This window comes from Saccopteryx bilineata, chromosome 4 (assembly GCF_036850765.1).
Source record: "Saccopteryx bilineata isolate mSacBil1 chromosome 4, mSacBil1_pri_phased_curated, whole genome shotgun sequence".
In the NCBI taxonomy this organism is placed as follows: domain Eukaryota; kingdom Metazoa; phylum Chordata; class Mammalia; order Chiroptera; family Emballonuridae; genus Saccopteryx; species Saccopteryx bilineata.
The window spans coordinates 163,578,486-163,596,788 of record NC_089493.1 but is presented as its reverse complement, the minus strand read 5'-3'; the positions used below and the strand labels follow the sequence as shown (position 1 = coordinate 163,596,788).

The 18,303-nt window shown below is 48.0% G+C and overlaps 2 protein-coding genes across 5 annotated transcripts in view; both read right to left on the bottom strand.

Moving 5' to 3' along the window:
- The window catches only part of KDM3B (lysine demethylase 3B), a 96,666-nt gene extending 92,859 nt beyond the window's left edge, over positions 1-3,807 (bottom strand). Inside the window, exon 1 of the mRNA XM_066272595.1 lies at positions 3,498-3,807. Within this exon, the coding sequence (XP_066128692.1) occupies positions 3,498-3,698 (201 nt within the window). The 5' untranslated portion in view covers positions 3,699-3,807. The remainder of the gene's footprint in view (positions 1-3,497) is intronic.
- Positions 3,808-7,177: 3,370 nt separating this feature from the next.
- Positions 7,178-17,718, bottom strand: FAM53C (family with sequence similarity 53 member C). Of its 4 annotated transcripts, none has more exons than XM_066272592.1 (5): positions 17,529-17,718; positions 13,978-14,207; positions 13,529-13,586; positions 10,957-11,741; positions 7,178-8,847 (listed from the first exon to the last, which is right to left on the bottom strand). In XM_066272592.1, the coding sequence occupies exons 2-5, from the start codon at positions 14,053-14,055 to the stop codon at positions 8,590-8,592; spliced, it is 1,179 nt and encodes a 392-aa protein (XP_066128689.1). In that variant the 5' UTR covers positions 14,056-14,207; positions 17,529-17,718; the 3' UTR covers positions 7,178-8,589. The 4 variants fall into 4 exon arrangements, with proteins under 4 accessions (XP_066128689.1, XP_066128688.1, XP_066128687.1 ...); XM_066272591.1 differs by lacking the exon at positions 17,529-17,718 and adding an exon at positions 17,227-17,429; XM_066272590.1 differs by lacking the exon at positions 17,529-17,718 and adding an exon at positions 17,056-17,115.
- Between the last annotated feature and the right edge of the window lie 585 nt (positions 17,719-18,303).

Below are 18,303 nucleotides of genomic sequence, written 5' to 3'. Positions count from 1 at the left end.
CAGAGAGTTGGCCTCAGGGACTGAGGATGGCTCCCGGGAGCCTCTGCCTCAGGCACAATAGCTTGGTTGCAAGCATGGCCCCCTCGTGGGCTTGCCAGGTGGATCCTACTCCAGGTGCATGCAGAAGTCTGTCTTACTGCCTCCCCTCCTATCACTAAAAAAAATAAATAAATAAAAGGAAAATCTACCTTTGTGGTATTTTTTTGTTAATTTTTCCATTGAGAGGGGAGAGAGAAAAAGTGAGACAGACAGACTGATGCATCAACTCACTGTTCTACCTGTTTCACTAAAAGTTGTGCACTCACTGTTTGCTTCTCACATGTGCCCTGACTGACTTCCGTGCCAGGAAAACACTCTATCCACTGAGCCACCTGGCCAGAGCTTTTTTTTTTTAATCAACCATACCAACATCTGTGAAGATCCCAAGGTCTATGCAACTTACATGGACCAATGACTCAGGAACACAAAAAGGACACCAATTTAGAAGAGTTAGAGATCAACACATATGGCCTTGGCTGGTTGGCTCAGCAGTAGTGTTGGCTGGCTGTGTGGAAGTCCCCAATTCAATTCCTGGTCAGGGCACACAGGAGAAGTGACCATCTGCTCATCTACCTCTCCCCCTCTCACTTCTCTCTCTCTTCTACTCCCACAGCCATGGCTCAGTTGGAGCAAGTGGGCCCTACACACTGAAGATGGCTCCATGGCCTCACCTCAGGTGCTAAAATAGCTCGGTTGCTGAGCAACAGAGCAATGGCCCCAGATGGGCAGAGCACTCCTCCATTGGGGGCTTGCTGGGTGGATCCTGGTCCGAATGGTACATGTGGGAGTCTGTCTCTCTGCCTCCCCATCTTACTTAAGAAAATAAAAAGAGATAAATACATATAAATCCATTAAACTAATTTTACAACAAGACAAAATAAAACAGGCTTATTTTGAAATATAAATAAAGCTCCTCTTCCATGGAGGGGGGGTGGCTGTTTTCCTACTTAATCTAAAAATCTTAGTAGTTGTCAGTATGGCTTTGATGATGAAGATGCTCACCTAGTAAACCCTTATCAACAAAACTCCCGAATGACAGGATCCTGCCTTTTCCTTTTCTTCATATTTCACCTTATGATAGCAAGTGGCTTTGGTATTGTTTTCCAAAATACTGTTCATTAAATGAATCAGGACTGTATTTTTAAAGATTTCTGAATGAAAATGTATTTAGGAAGAAGATGTTAATGGAGCCTAAAATTGAGAAGTTTTTTCAATCACTTCAGAAACTCATTCATTCAACCCTCAATTACTCATCCTTAACAGGGGGCGCCCTGCCATGCATTACTCAAAACTAAGCATGCCTGAAAACATCTTAAACGTAACTGAAAGAATATCTACCCAATCACAAGCCAGCTGCTTGCAAACTCCACCCTCGAGTACAGGAAGAACACTTTTGATTGGAAGACGGTTGTGTTTACTACGGTGTGTGGTGCAAATTGGAAAGGCCCACATTTCTAGGGGCCAAAGAAAAGCTCTTCAATGAAAAAGGGAAACAAACGGCCAGTTTTGATCTATACTAATCACTGTCATTAACAGAACCTCATCATAGCAACAATTCTTGAACAGTTTTGCAAGCTGGTGAAAATTTCTAAAGGCTCTAAGTTTTGTTGTGGCTGTTTTCTCATTTTTGTCCCTTGATTTATAAAAGCATAGTGTATTCTCAAAACCCAAATCTGCCTTTGCTTCTATATGCATACAGGTCCATGCAAGACCTCAACATCAAAGATTCACTGCAACTTTTACTTGGTTTGAGAAACAAATTCCAGGGGCCCAGTGGTAAACTTATTCAGTATTTGGCTTAATAGGTGTCCAGTATTTCAGTGAGCTTCAAAAACCTCTGCCTGTAGGGAGCCAAGCAAACAACAAAGTAAATGGGTAGCCATTTCAGGTGCAGAGCTCATTAGCAATTCATGTAATGGAGGAAACAACTAGAGTATAAAAAATTCAGAAGGAAAAGCAAGGCCTTTGGTCAAAGTTTGCATATAATGATGGATCTTAAGTATGTTTTGATTCAAGGGGGTAAATTACTGGATCTGAGAGGCCCCCCCCATTACAACATGGAATGCAATCTTCCTAAGAAAACACAGAGGAATTTAAATGCAAATCTTCTTAATCATCATCGTCATATCCTTATATTTCTTATACAAATTTGCCCCATTGAAGCCTTATAAATGTCCAAGCAGCCATTTCCTATGTAGCATGGAGATATATCAGAGCAAGGGAACTCAAGCAGCAGAAGCAAAGCCTAAACTGGCCACAAATCAACCCATAAAGCTTGCATATTGGGGGTGTGGGGGGGGAGGGCGGAGGCTAACACCGCTGATCAATAGTAAAGTAATACCAGAAATCTACATTACTATTAAATCTCATAAAATGAATTCGCGTTTATAGCGAAAATCTGCAGAAGCATGTTTACCGAGAAAATTTGCCTTCTGCCTCCTGATCTATTACATTCCAAAAGAATCCTCCTATTTTTCATGGCTAAGCTTATCTCAACAGAGAAGCTAGGGCCTCTATCAGAATGAGGAACTCAAGAAGCTTGCCAAAGCTCAAAGAGTTTTTGTTTTTTTTTTGCCGCCACATTAACAAAAACAGCCAATCATGGTCCCGAAGGCTGGTTAAGTTCTATTACTGACCAACTTTAATCACAAAATACACCAAGGCAAGTATTCAAAAGCAGCCAAGCCCCAACACAAAGTTTCAAAACAAAACCTCTCCCAAGACTGGAGGAGTAGCCGAGCTGAGAGCAAAAAAGCACCACCTAGCAGCCCCATTCAGCTGCTAAGGCAGATTTCAAACTTAGCAAAGTCAGCCACAACTGCAGCTTCTGTCCCCCAGAAGGGCAAGGAGAGTGGAACCCGACAGAATCCCGATAGCTGGCCTTTCTGGAGACCATCAGGCCGAGGCCAGCTCAGACAAGGAGGAAGTAACTGCCAGATAAAAAAGCCCCGAGCAGCTCCAACTGCAGCCTCTGTGCCTCTCACAACTGCCCACATTCCCGCCCCGCCGGGGCTCCGGGGGAAGGGAGCAGGGCGCAGGTCTCCAGGGAGAGGCTGGGGATTACAGGTCCGCGGCTTGCAGGGGGTAGCGGCAGCTCCGACCGAACTCCGAGGGGCCCGAGAGCCCAGGGTTCGGGAGCCTGCTCCGAGGCGTGTTGGGGGGGGGTTGGGGGGGGTGTAGCTGGTAAAGGGTCGTTCAGGAGGCGGGGCCTGCCGGGTGGAGGCAGCAGATTCTGGCGCCTGGCCGCCCCCCGAGGGAAACCTGGGCGCGCACCCCGACGCGGAAGCCATGCCGGCCAGAACTCGGGGTGCTGAGGAGCCAGTGGGGGGCGCTGAGGAGATGTAGGGGCGCGGAACTGGGTCACCCCCACCTCACCGCCCCCTCACAAAGGCCCCCGGGGAGGCCGCCCGCAGGCCCCGCAGCCCCGGCCTCGAGTGCCCGCTTGGGCCGTCACTCACCGCTAGGTCCTGGGGCACCGCCCCGCTCATGGCCCGCACCGTGCCGGCTCGCCAGGCCCGAGTGCGCAGCGCAGGCCCCGGATCTCCGCCCGCCGCTGCCGCCGCCGCCGCCGCGGGCACCGAGGCTGAAGCCGAGGGCGCGGTGTCCGCGAACAGAAGCAGCAGCCGCTTGCCCACCGGGGAGGCTGCTGCGTCCGCCATCGCCAGGGCCGGCCGGACCCTCGCTCCCGCCCGCCGCCTCCCACCACCTTCGCCGCCGAGCACCCGATCCGCCCGAAAGGCCTCCCTCCTCACCACCCGCGGCCGCGGCTCCCCCCACCCCCCCAACAGCCACCACCAACCACCGGCGCCGCACAGCGCCCCCGGTGGCCGGGAGCGGAGCCACAACCCGGGCCCCGCACAGCGCCCCCCGCGCTCGGGAGCGGGGTGGCAGCTTCGGGCCCCTCGCAGCGCTCCGCCCCAACGTCCCCGAGGCCTGCAGTGCCCCCTGCGTCAAGGAGGGGAATTGCAGTTTCCGCAGGGGTAGGGAACTGGGCGGGTCCTCCAGTCCCCTGGGGCACCATCTTGGTCCCAACCTTCCTTCAAGGGGGTCCCGTACCTGAGTAGGCTTTAAGCTTACCCTGCTCGGGCACTCAAGACTTTCATTGAGGTAGGGGCTGAAGGGCAGTGTACCTAGAGTGAATGTTTTGAGCTGAGAAGTTTGCACTCCAATACCTATTGATTTGCTGTCCTGAAAAACGCACTACCCTGTCATTATCTTTTAGGAAACTTTCTTCCCATTGGTCCATCAAGCAATATATTCTCACTGGCCCATAAAATGGTACTATTTCATTCTATATTATCAGGACTTCATAGATTCCATTCCAGCTGACGAATGTTATACCCATTGGATGTGATAATGCCACTCTTTCCACTGGCTGAAGGCCATTGAGCTTCAAACATCTTGTTATTCTGATTAAACCCCTAGAGCTCCTTCTCCTTCCAAGTTGCCAAGGATATCAAGTCCAGGTGTTTCTCAATTCAACTTTTAGGGGAATAGGAAAGAGACCAATAGTAGAATTCTTTTCTCTGGTTCAGTAATAGTACTGCATCTTACCATGGTAGTGGGGCTGAGGACAAAGAAAACCCTACTACTTCAATCTAAATTCACATTAAGTGTGGGAGATTAATAGCTTCTTTTAGAAAAGGGGCTGTTGTAGAGAGAGACAAATTTTTGCTTAGGTTGTTTCCATACCAGGCTATGGGAAACCTCAAACACTAATGTTGGCAATGTCAGAGACTAGCACAGGTTCCAAAGTCTTATGGATACAGAGACTTGAGTATATACACCAGAAAGATAAACGGTCTAGTAACAATTCATGATTGTTACCTAAAAGTGGCTTTTCTTTCACAGATCTGCCCTACAGACAGTAAAGGGCAGTAGCTAGTTATTTCTCCAAGACTAATGTGCCTACCCAGTAATCTACCCATAACCTTGTCTCGACCTTGACCTACTTTGCTCGTAACAAAGTTTGGGGGCAGGGGTGGGGAGTGGGCATCAACTATTGACTTTAGTAAAACTACAAAACATCTAGGAAAGACCTGTGGTGGCGCAGTGGATAAAGCGTCGACCTGGAAATGCTGAGGTCGCCGGATCGAAACCCTGGGCTTGCCTGGTCAAGGCACATATGGGAGTTGATGCTTCCAGCTCCTCCCCCCTTCTCTCTCTCTCTGTCTCTCCTCTCTATCCCTCTCTGTCTCTCTCTCTCTCTCCTCTCTAAAAATGAATAAATAAAATAAAAAATAAAAAAAACCCAAAAAACATAAAAATAAATAAAACATCTAGGAAAGTGTCTAGAACTAATCAAATCCTGTGGAGCACCAAACAGACATTTCCTTGGACTTTTTCTGTCCCTATTCCTTGGAAATTCCATTTCCCACAGCTAACCTGAGAACTAAAAATGTTTTCCTGGGCCAAGAGACACTTTTAAAAATATTATTATTATTGATTTCAGAGAGAGAAACATCAATTTTTTGTTCCACTTAGGCATTCATTGATTGATTGCTGTATGTGCCCAGACCAGGGATGGAACGCACAACCTTGATGTAGCAGAACGATGCTCTAACAACTAAGCTACCCAAGCAGGGCCAAGAGACACCTCTTAAAGCACATGGCCCACAAATTGTAGTTAGTAGGAGGGACACAAGGGTGAATCCATACAGGATCTAGCTGCCTTGCGGTTTTTCTATCAGAATTCACCATTGGAATTTTCTCCCATATGGAGCTCTAATTACTACCTACCCCAGTGTTCAAAGCTGGCTTCTCATAGCACCAAAGGCAGAAATGTGCCTGAGTCAGGGATGGGCAGGCAAAGATGGGAAATTCATTCAACAAATATAGCCAAGCACTTATCATGTGTCAATAACTCTTCAAAGTGTTAGGGACAACATTAAATAAAACAAAACCATTGCCCTTAGTGAGTTTACATTCTTTACTATTTTAGGACTTCAGGAATGGTAAATGAAATCACATTAACCTCACAGTAAATAAACAGTAAAAAAAAAAAAAAAAAATTGAACAGAAAGGAAAATGGTTGTGTGGAGTCATCTTAGATGTTCAAATTTTAACCCTGCTCAAACAGCATATGAAAAACAGCAGTTTTGAAGAAATGAAAAACCTATATGCTGAGCTTCTTTAAATACATGCCATTGCCCCATCCCTCTAAGCTCCTCCCTTTGTTTCCAGGGCAGGTGACAACTGCCGCTCTCTTTAGTGTATTTTCATCCCTTCAAAGGTTCCTGCTCCAGGTAGTCATGCCAATCCTGTCCTCTTGCACACTTCATTGGTATTCAATGATGAGTGCCACCAATTTGAAGCAGGAAACTGGGATGGAGGCTAAGCAACTTGACTCCTTGCTGCCTGGCAAATCAGCACCAAACTGGTCAAGAAAGGCTATGCCTTAGGGACAGAGGCTCCTGCCTGGATCTCTGAGCAACTACACTTCACCCACATACATTGGAAGAATGCTAACGTAGGAAGAAGAAAGAGTGGAATAAAAAGGTCTAAAGAAAGAGTGAGCCACACAGCTTCTTTCAGCAAATGAACATTCCAAATTAAAGCATTAGGGAAAATATCACCTTCTAGGGCAAAAAAGCTCTGCTAGGAGGATTTTACAAAAGCAGTATTTTTAGGATGCACAAATTGCCTAGGTCTTTGAAATCTGATGACTAAATCTCCATCTCTCAGGATATATCATGTGAAAAGTTTTTAAAAAACAGATTCCTGGTCAAGTCTTCCATCCTGCTTTTCTTCCACTTCCCAAAGCCTACAAACCAGTCTAGACAAGTCCCTGCCTGTACCATCAAATATTCTCAGGGAGCTAGAATGTATTAATACTTGACTTCAACCTGTTGGAAGTGAGAGTGACAGTAGAGAAAAGGAGACAGAATAAGTACCAGTGAAACAGACCAAACCAAACTGCCAGAAATAATGCCTTAACAGAAGCTTAGGCCATCATAGGATATCACTGCTGTAGCCACAAAGGGCCTAAGGAATCAGATACTGCCCTCAAAGGGCAAAGGCCCAGCCATGCTGTAGAAGGAGCTAGAAGAGTTAGTTGGCCTCCCTGCTTCCTCCTTGCCTTTCTTTGTGGAAAAGGGAAGAAAACACCGTTGTACACAAAGTTGCTTGGGAAAATGGATTATTCTAATAAAACTTTATTTTTTCAAACACAGCCACAGAGGCAGGACCTCATGTTTAACACACACACAGACTTATGGATTTTTTTTAATATAAAACAAAGTTTACGAAAAATTTTTTTTTCACTTTTTGTATTTGTAATCCCATTAGCACAGGGACTTTGGCAGCAGGTGGGAGTGAAGGGCAGCTGGAGCTGCCACTGGGCAGTCACCGGGCACAGGAGGAGAGCACCAGCCTGGGAGTGGCTTCACTCACACACGCAGGAATACTCACCTACTGGTCAGCCACACCACACACACAACACAGATGCAGATGTCTACCCAACGTCAACCACAGCCCTGTAGAGGTGCGCTCTCCACTCTGGGTAAGCCCAATATGTGAAAATCCAAATAGTCAAACAGTTAAAGTAGAGGGAGGTTGCTTGCTTTACAAAAAAAGCAATCACAGGCTGCTTTTAAATGGTCAGCAGTCCAAATGCATCAAAGGTCAGAGGGTGAGGGGGAAAAGGTCCCATCAGTAAAGAGGGAAAGAAAGAGATGAAGCCCTTCAACCCTGCCTCAGTTACCCACATGTGCTTGCATCTACTTAGAGTGAGAGAGGCAGGTTGTATACAGCCTAGGCAATCTGATAAGAAAAAAAGGCCAGCTCAGAATCAATGTGAAGAGCCCTCTCCAGCCCCAATACTAAATCTACCTAGGGGAGGGTTGGGCCTGAGGAAAAAAACCATTGGCTGAGGTCACAGCACTTAAAAGACCCTGCAGTACCCCCAAACAGAATCCTTTGCAGAGCCAGTAGTGCTTATGGATTATAAGCCTGGTTCCAGAGCTACTTAGAAAAAAGAAAACTTGCTGCCCTCCTTTTGACTCCTTGAACAAGCCCACTGTCCCATGAAAACTCAGATCCTGGGGGTCCTGTGATGCTGTGTTACGGAGCAACTGCCTTCCTTCCCTAAGGCTACGCAAACACACCTTTCCTCGAGTATACTCTCGTGCACACACACACACTCTCACACAATTTCTCCGAGGAGGCTGAATGAACCCCCCACCCTGGCCAAATTCTAAGACACAAGTGCCCTTTGAAGCAAAGGGGCTAGTGAAATTCCCCGAGCTGGGGTCAGCAGACCCCTTCCTTCCCTGCCTGTTGCTTTCTCGGTGGCAGGGATACTTACACTCAGGGCCGCCATGGGAAAAGTCTGCTCTGGGGCTGTCCCTCCCGCCACCAGCTCTGTTTATCTTGTCCCCGCCAGTCTCTTGGCATGGTCGAGCTTCCTGGAGCGAGATTTCCGGCTGCCCTGAGTCGGATCCCTCCACTCACCCCCATTCCCAGGCTGAACCCCCAGTCTTGGGGCCTTGACACTTGTTAGTAGCCATAAGAGAGTCAGTCTGTGTGGCCCCAGGAAATAGCCTCTCAGTTTTAGTTCTCCTCAATCAGATTCAAGTCCAGGTCCCCAAAGTCCTGCTGGCACAGTGTCCGCTTGCTCAGTGCCTGCTGCCCCCACCGCACGGACCCCTCCTCCTCCTCTTCGCTTTCACTCAGCACCTGGGAGGAACCCCCAATGGGGCTGCAGGAAGCAGAGAGGGGTGGGGGGCTACAGGCCATGAACCATGGTGGAGAGATGTTGCTGCCTTCCCGGGCTGTTTCTTGGAGACAGACACCTCCTGAGTATGGTTTCTGTCAAATAAACAACAAAGTTAAGATGGCAAAAGAAGCCTGACCTGTGGTGGCGCAGTGGATAAAGCGTCGACCTGGAAATGCTGAGGTTGCCGGTTCGAAACCCTAGGCTTGCTTGGTCAAGGCACATATGGGAGTTGATGCTTCCAGCTCCTCCCCCCTTCTCTCTCTCTCTCTGTCTCTCTCCTCTCTAAAATGAATAAATAAAATAAAAATTAAAAAAAAAAAAAAGATGGCAAAAGAAAATACTAACATCTCAGAGCACTGTGGCCCAAGCTGTATTTTAAAGTATCCTGTCCCAACCTGCAGTGACACAGTGCATAAAGCGACATGAAATGCTGAGGTTGCCAGTTCGAAATCCTTGGCTTGCCGAGTTAAAGCACATATGAGAAGCAATTACTAAGAGTTGATGCTTTCTTCTCCTCCCCTCCCTTTCTCTCTCTTCTCTCTAAAATCAATAAATAAAATCTTAAAAAAAAAAAAAAGTTAAAACTGTCCTGTCCCTTATTTATTCTAGAAGGCAAAAGTCCCAGGTTTTAGGGTGAAGTTTATGAACTTCCTGATAAAATTTGGAAAATTCAATGTATATGAACATTTCTTTGAGGAAAGAGACCACAGTTTCTATCAGATTCATTTATAAGCTTCATATGGGCAAGAAGATCACCTGCCTATTTCACTACTGTATAGCCAGGGCCTAGTAAGAGCCTGGTACATAGTAAGTATTCAATCAGTATTTGCTGACTAGTTGGATGAATGGCACTGTAAATAAGTGTATAAGTTCTCTCTTTTTTTTTTTTTTTTTTTTTGTATTTTTCTGAAGCTGGAAACGGGGACAGAGAGACTCCCGCATGCACCCGACCGGGATCCACCCGGCACGCCCACCAGGGGCGATGCTCTGCCCACCAGGGGGCGATGCTCTGCCCCTCTGGGGCTTCGCTCTGCCGCGACCAGAGCCACTCTAGCGCCTGGGGCAGAGGCCAAGGAGCCATCCCCAGCGCCTGGGCCATCTTTGCTCCAATGGAGCCTTGGCTGCGGGAGGGGAAGAGAGAGACAGAGAGGAAGGAGGGGGTGGGGGTGGAGAAGCAAATGGGCGCTTCTCCTATGTGCCCTGGCCGGGAATCGAACCCGGGTCCCCCGCATGCCAGGTCGACGCTCTACCGCTGAGCCAACCGGCCAGGGCTTATAAGTTCTCAAAGAGGTTTGTGACCCAGTGATCTAGAACATAAAAAAGTGGGCAAGTGTGTTTAAGACAAACTGCACTCATACCAATAAGTCAAAAACAATTTGCTCAACAGATGAATGTTGCAGCAGCCTGTTTTAAGCTCTCCCAGACCCATGTAAAACATTTCTCTCAAATCAATAAAAAAATTTTTATTTACTTATTTATATATTTTTTTATTGATTGATTTTTTTCGCCAGTGAGGAAAGGAGATTGAGAGAGAGACAGGAACATTGGTCTGTTCCTGTATGTGCCCAGACCAGGGATCAAACCGGCAACCTCTGTGGTTTGGGCTGATGTTCCAACCAATCGAGCCATCCAGGCATGGCTCAAATCAATAAATTTTTAAAGGGAGAAAAACCCATCAATTTGTTGTTCCACCTATTTAGGCATTCATTGGTTGATTGTTGTATGAGCCCTGACTGAGGATCAAACCCGCAATCCTGGAATATCAGGACACTCTAAACAACTGAGCTACCCGGCCAGGGGTCCCAGAACTACTTAAAGCAGTGAAGGGCAAGTTGCAAAACCAGCCTTGAGTACGAGGAGGTGGGGCAATGATGATGGCACTATGTGGCTATGCATTCTGAGGAAAAGTGCCTCTAGTCTAGAAGGACAATATGGGATCCCTCTTGGAAGGTTTAACATGAGTCTCACACGTTTCTCTGGGACTACCAGGGCTGAGGAGTTTCACAGGACATGTGACTTCAGAATTCAGTGCTAAAACCAAGACAGTCCTGGGCAAACTGGGATAGCTCATGAAAGCTTGGACAGAAAGGAACTCCAGGGGATGCCCTTCCAGGAGGGCATGGAACTAAGGCAGCTCGAAAGTAAAAGACGGAACAGTCTCTCTGCTCTCATCCACACTTCCTTAGTCTGACTAGTCCCACCTGATTCATCTTGTCAAAGTCCAAGGAAGGCCGCAGCCGCCGAGAATCCTCCTCATGGCGCCGCTTGACTCCAGCTTTTCGGGCATCCAGATCACAAGGCTGTGAGCGGCTTCGAGGAAGGTTGCGGAGGCCTCGAGGTCGCCAGGGCAGCTCTGGGGAGGATGCTGGGGAGCTCCGGGCAGAGGGCAAGAAGCGGCTTGCCTGTGGGCCCAGGCTTGGTGACAGGGAAAAGCGGCGCTGGGGTGGGCAAGGTGACAGGGATTCACCATCACTCTCCCAGGAACCACTCTGGGGGGAGGCTGCGCAGGGTCGAGAGGAATCTTGGGCCAGGGCCAGGCTGAAGAAAGGGGGACTGTAGGGTCTGTGGGCAGGGGCACATTGAGAAGAGGCACTGGGAGCTTGGAGGAACCTGAGGCTGGAGACCCGCTTCGGGGGGCTCTGGTGAGGCACCTGCGGCCCACCCCCTCCACCACTGCCCCGGTGCTTGATGGGAGTCCACAGCTTGGAGGGGGCAGGCCGCCACACTGGCCGCCAGCGAGACAGGTCCACGGGCACTGAGAGTGAGCGGCAGTGCCTCTTGGATGGAGGGGCAGGGGGCACAGGAAGCTTCTCTGGGTCAGGGGGCTCAGGGCTTAGGACTTGGGAGAGGGGCTGCTCTGGTGGGGAACTTCCCCGGCTGGGTGGTCTGAGGTGCAGGCTCAAGCCTGAGGGATGGTAGCTGAGGTTGAGGCTGTCCTGGAACTCGGCACAGGAACAGCGGGGCAGGCCCCTCCAGGAAGCACCTTCTGGAAGGCATTCATAATAAAACTAATATTAATAATAACTAATATACTTATAAGAACTTACTATGTGCCCTGCAAAGAGCACTTTATGTGAGGTTTCCCAAAAATCTCTTGAGGTTAGTACTATTATTACAACCATTTCATATCTGAGAAGTCCAGTAACTTGCCTAAAGTTGTGTAGCAAGCAAATGACCAAAGCAAGATTCAAACCCTGGTCTGATTTTAAAGCTAGGTCTTTTAACCACTGTTATTCTGCCTGTTATGAGCAACCATGTTAAATTGGAAATATACTCTCATATGGCACCTTGCCACTCTCAAAGGTAAAACAGAAACAAACGTGTGTGTGTGTGTGTGTGTATGTGTGTGTGTGTGTGTGGTACGTCCTGCTCATTTCTCACTCCACTCAACCTAAACCTACTTTGCCCTCAACTCCAACCCCTGGTTGTGAAAAGCAGGCCTATGCTTTCCTTCCTTAGCCTTTCCCCTTTCCTACGTGTCAATAGCACCAAGACAACAGTTGGGGTTGCCAAGGAGTTAGAGGTAATCAAACAGGTAAGAGATCACTTTTAGTGCTCACTTTGGCAGCACATATACTAAAACTGGAACAAGAACACTTTTATTCCTAGGGAGAGCAAACAAGATGTGAAAGGCTTTTGCGGGTTGAGCTGTGCTTGGGAAACCCTAAGACTTTATAACCACTCATGTTCCTGTATCTGTCTACTCATGTATGTTGATTCCCTTCCCCTAGGCCTGCTCTGAAATCCAAACAGATTGGGGGACTGAGAGAGGTGCAAGGGGAAATGGACTAAAAGGAATGGTCCTCACTGCATTCTAACCAAAACTCTAACTTTGGGAGGCAGCTCAGTAAGTGACAAAGGGCCTACTCTAAGTTCCTCTGGCAAGCTGCCGCAATTCTGCAGGGCCTAGACATTTGAAACAACTGATAAGTATATGAATTCATACTTGATGATGGAGAAAATCCACACCTGACATCTTTGGTCAACAGTTCTGCCTGCTACTAAACTCCATGAGGGCAGAGACCTTGTGCTCTGTTCTGTACCTATAGCACAATACCTGGTTCTCAGAAATTAATAAATCAGAGGAGGAAGTTGAAGATGCTTTTGTCAACTTACTTCCCTTGCCAGGTATCCCAGAAAAGAAAACAAACTGCACAGCAGCCTAGCAGCATGGGACAGAGTTCTGGTTGTACAGCAGTGATGCCTCCATTCAAAGGCCCCATTGAGCACGGATCCCTTGACTAATTAATAATCTAGGAATTTATACCTCAGAAACATTTTCACATGTGCAAAATGACATATGTACAAGGCTATATTCACTATGATTGTTTGGAAATAACCTAATGTGTGTTAATATAAGGCTGGTTAAATAAACTATGGTACATCCCTACAGTGCAATACAGGCGTCCCCAAACTATAGCCTGCGGGCCACATGCGGCCCCCTGAGGCCGTTTAACTGGCCCCCTGCCACACTTCCGGAAGGGGCACCTCTTTCATTGGTGGTCAGTGAGAGGAGTACTGTATATGTCAACCCTCCAACAGTCTGAGGAACAGTGAACTGGCCTCCTGTGTAAAAAGTCTGGGGACCCTTGAAAATGTTCAACATTATATAATGATATGTAAAATAGAGACAAGTGCCCATCTAAGAAGGTCACCCTAGCGAGAAAATTGTGGAGGTAGGCTACTACTTCTGGTCACTGGAAACCAATGAAAGAAATATGTGGATGGAAGCATGGGCATACACACATTACGCAAACATAAACAATACCTTACCAGGCACAAGCTGGAAAGGGTTCCCACAGTTGGAGATGTCTGCATGATCAGACAAAGGCTAAGAGAGAGAGAATATCCATCATGATTCAGGTTCAGGACACATATTTCCAAGAAGCCCTGTTCAGCTCATCCCTGCAATGCCTGGGCTATAAGGATGTTAGGGACACTTAAGTGTTTTCTTCTTGCCTTCCCGAAGTTACTGAGTAAAATAATGCACATCTTCCAATATCTCAAACCCTTCTCCACCCAAGTTTTGGTGTCCCTTCTCCATCATTTGAAAAATCCCTGCCCCCTTCCTTTTGGGCTCGTTTTCTTGAGCTTTTAGTGGATTCTTCCAGTACAAGTACCATGACTCATATTGCACAGGACAAGGGTGAAGTAGTAGCAACAAAGAGCCTCTGAAAAAAGGGGGAGGGGGTCGTGGAGAAGCAGGAAGACTGGTCTTTTACCAGACTGATGCTGAAGCGTGTACATTTCAGCTCATCCAGAGTCTGCTTCTGTAGCTGCTCAGTGATCAGGGTTATCATGATTCTCCCCAGGATCTGACTTGCACACTTTGGAGCAAATGATGGATGTCTTCCCTGTTGTTCTTCCAGATCTCACTCGTGAGCCGTCTTCTGCCACTGCAGCACCATTCTAGCACCATTGGGACTTCCCTCTCCAGTCATGCCTGCTGAGTCTGCCAATTACAGAGGGATCAGCCCCAAGTGATATTAGAGATGTTCCTGGTCCAGAGATGGAAAATGCATGGCACACATACCACAGCATCCTTAAGCCAGGCCTCTGGCAAACATCATTAATTGATCACAGCTCTTTCCTGCTAAGCCTAAACACAACCTCAGACACATTCTAAGTTTGGCAGTCCAGATATCCAGTAAAATGAACTGGAGTTGGCAAGCAAGTAGCCTATTTGCCACTCCTCACCTGGTTCATGCTCTGCTGTCTACTCAGAATACCAGCACCACTTAGAAAACAGCTCAAGTGAGAGGGATGACTAAATGGTACTTCCATCCTGATTAGCCCAATATTTTCTTTATCTTTCAGTCAGAAGCAAAGAGAGGTATCCTTTTCCTAAACTACAGAAATAATAGGGAACATGGAGAAGCAGTGGTTATAGAAATGCCTTTCTACTTCAGACAACAGTAAACAAGGTTTTAAGTTCTTCCTTAGCCTGACCAGGTGATATATTAATAGTTTTCCAACAGAAAGTACATATATTCTCTTTAAAAATGAGGAGAGGATAAGGAAACAATACCAGGGTTATACCAATTACATTTCAACTCCACAGATGCTATAAACAACTCTGTGACTTCCTTCAACTAAGTCTTTAGCCTGATTTGACTCAAAACCATGAATACAATTAATTCTCTTTTTCAGGTCAATTTTGGTAGGAACAAACTAATTCTATCAGAAAACAGGTTTAAACCCATATAATCGCGTCAAGGCCTTACTGAAGGGAAGAGGGAAAGTTAACCTAGTATCTCCACACTATTCTACCTGCTATACCAGCAGGTAGACAGCTCACCAGCAGGTATATGCAGCATTTGCTAGTAGAGAGAACAAACTATCAAAAAATCTAAATCCTGATCTAATTTGCTGTGGCAGCTTTGGCAAATCATTTAACCTTTCTTGGTCTCAGTTTACCCGTGTAAAACAAACTGAATAATCTTAATCTGTCACATACAATTTAACACAATACCAAAACGTAAAAAGCACACCATCTGGCCTGTACAAACCAGGAGTCCACATAGGCTGTTCTCACCCCTCCCGTTTGTTGCTCTACAAAGCCTCAGAATGCCACAAGTGATGATATCAAGATGAAGGCAAACGAGTTTATCTGTTTGGTTAGATGCCAACCTCCATCACCTGAATACCAAGTGAAGCCCCAAAGGGCTCTTCTGTGACCCTGGGGGCATGATCTCTTTCTACTTCTAGAAAAAAAAGGGAATCATCTCTACTCCATTCTTATCTCAGAGGGAGGCAGGTCACCAGGAAGAGCAAAGAAATACACGTGGATATACTTGAGTTTTTTGGAAGAAAGGTATGGGAGAAGTTGATCATCATTATAGAGAACTATCATTTTCATGCATAATTATCATTATAACCTTTAACAAAGTTCCAACTTCCTGAGAGCTCCCTTCAGCTGCTTCCCCTATGTTCTTGTGGGAGAAGCTATAGCTTATATCACTTCTGCTCTTGGTTTCTTAACTCTACCCTCAAAGATCAACCAAAGAGAGAAGCTAACTGCAGGCTTTTACCCCAGAGACCCCAGGCTTCAGGCTGACCAGTCATAAGGAGCAGAGAGTGAAGCAAAACTCTTTCAAGCTTTTCATGAGGCATTTGGCCAAACAGCAAACTCCCAGCCCTCTCTGGGATCAAGTTAAGAGAGTGATTTCGTGTTTTTCTGCATTTTAATTGTTGGGATGTGGCCACACACGGTGGTAACTGGAACAATGCAACTACCACCACGCAACTGATACTCTCAGCCTGAGTTTCCTAAAACAGGCCAGGCTGAGAGGGGGAACAGAACGGAAGCCATAAGGAATCAAACCAGGACACAAAAGAAGGCAAACCAGCTCCGCGAGGGGCCTCCTCTTTCTCAGGCAGGCATAGAAAAGTGTAAGCCCTCTCCTGCCGCCTTCCTTCCCCTTCCATTTTGTCTGAGGCAGAGATAGCCCTGCACGTTCACTAAACAAGTTTAAACTTCTCAGCTTAACTGGCACGGGGCTCAGCCTTGCACAGAGCAGCAGGCCGCTAGGCCCTTCCCACAACCCCACCAGGCCCAACTCTCAATCCAGGCTTTCCCTCCAATATAGGCCCCCCCCAAATAAAGGCTGGACCTTCAGCCCATCCCAATTGGATGGCAGTGACCCCTGACATTCGGGTTTCGAGGATGCTAAGGTTGTGCTGAAACCTGGAATATCTAGGATCAAGTCAGGCTAAGGGGGAGGAGAGTCACAAATCCCCTGGGGACCTTCCTTCAGGTCCCAGCCCCACAACTCTAGGCGAAACTGAAGGAAAACATGAGGGTAGCAGGGAGATGCATGAACAGGTAAGTGGGGGTCTGACTGCTCTTCCCCCATATGGCTTTTGTGGGGACAGGGGTGACAAGTGGGGAGAACCCCTCCCCCCACTCCGATGAAGAAGCAAAAGGCTAGGCCCCCCTCCAATCTTCAACCTCTCCCTCGGTTGCCCAGCCTGTCCCCGCGGGGTGGGGCACGGGGAGTCCACTGGCCCCTGAAGGGGGCTCCAGGGTTCGCTTAGGGGCCTTGTCGCTCCCCTCTTGCCAATTACCTTCTATCACCAGGCCACCGGAGCGAACTCAGGACGCAGGAGATGCAGAGGGTCTGGGACTTAGCACTCCGCCACCCCCTCCCCCACTGGGTCCCGTGCTCTCCCGGCCGAGACGGCCAGCGAGGCCCTGCCGCGCGAGCGGCCGGGCTGGGGGAAGGGGAGGAGGGGAGGAGGGAGGGACCGCTGAGGTGCCCGCCCCGAGGCCCCAGCACCACCTGCCCTCCGCCACCTACCGCGGTTGCTCCCGCTACCAGGGCCGCGGCCGGAGCAGCTCTGAGCGCTCCGTTCGCCCCACGGTGTCCTTAAAAGGTGCCGGCGCGAACCAACCGGCCTCTCAGGAGAGCGGAGGAATCTCTACGGTACACAGAGTCCCTCTGAAACGTCCGCGAAGGCTCGAGACCCACCTCGTTTTTCTGTCAAAGTTTTTCTCAGGTAGCGCTGTCAGGAAGGAGCTTGGCTCTTTGATTTAAGGATGAGAGCGATTTCCTCACTATTGAGTCACCCCCCCAAAAAATACTGCTGAAGATGGCTGGGCCCAGTTGGAGGGTTATCTCGAACCCCGCGGGGGAGGCTATGTCAGACGAAGGTAAACAAAGCCATCGCCCCCACCCTTAATTTCTACCTCGGCCCAAGTACAGCCCTCTAATCAGTTTAGGCCGCGTGAAAGAATTAGCTACGGCCCGTCTCACCTGCTCTCCGGTCTCACCTTATACAGCCGACTCTCTGAAGGAATCCCCCTTCCCCCAGCAGAGGAGCCGTCCGCGGCGTGAAGGCTTCTGGGAAGTGTAGTCCAAGCGCCGATTAGGGCCTGCTCTGAGTCCTAGGAGGCCCCCTCTTGCAGCGGTCGGATCGTCTCGAACATTATAAATCCAGGATTTATAACCATTGGGAAGCTGTTCCTATTTGATTCTGTAATTAGCCCTCACCCAAAACACTTGATAAAGCTAAGGAGGGCCCAGGGCTGTTCACTCCGCCTGCTCCCTCTACGCACCGCCCCCCCCCAACAGGATGAGGTAATGGGATTGTGATTATGACATCATAGGCGGTTCTGTAGCTCGCGTGGGGGTGGGGGAGTACGGTGGTTACAGCTGGACCACTTTCTTTAAGACCGGGAGGGAGGAAAAAGGAAGATGGGGAAAAGATGTTGATTGCTGCTTTATTTCCTCTTCAAGTAGAGTAAACCACCTTTTATTAAATTTCCACTACTGCCACCTCCTCCCACCTCAGCCAAAGTTTAAGTCCTTTTTGAAGAGAGTGAATGAATGAATGTAGACGTGGTAGGTAAAGAGGTTGGGGAGCAGCTATATGGTTTCTGGTTCTTCCGTAAATTGAGTCTCATTTCTCAAAGAAGTTTAGAGAGACAAGCAAATCATGGAAATGGAGAGATTTTAAACAATGCTTTCGTGTCGTGATAGCTGTAGGGCAGAATTTAATTAATTAATTAATTAATTTATTTATTTATTTATTTATTGAGAGAGGAA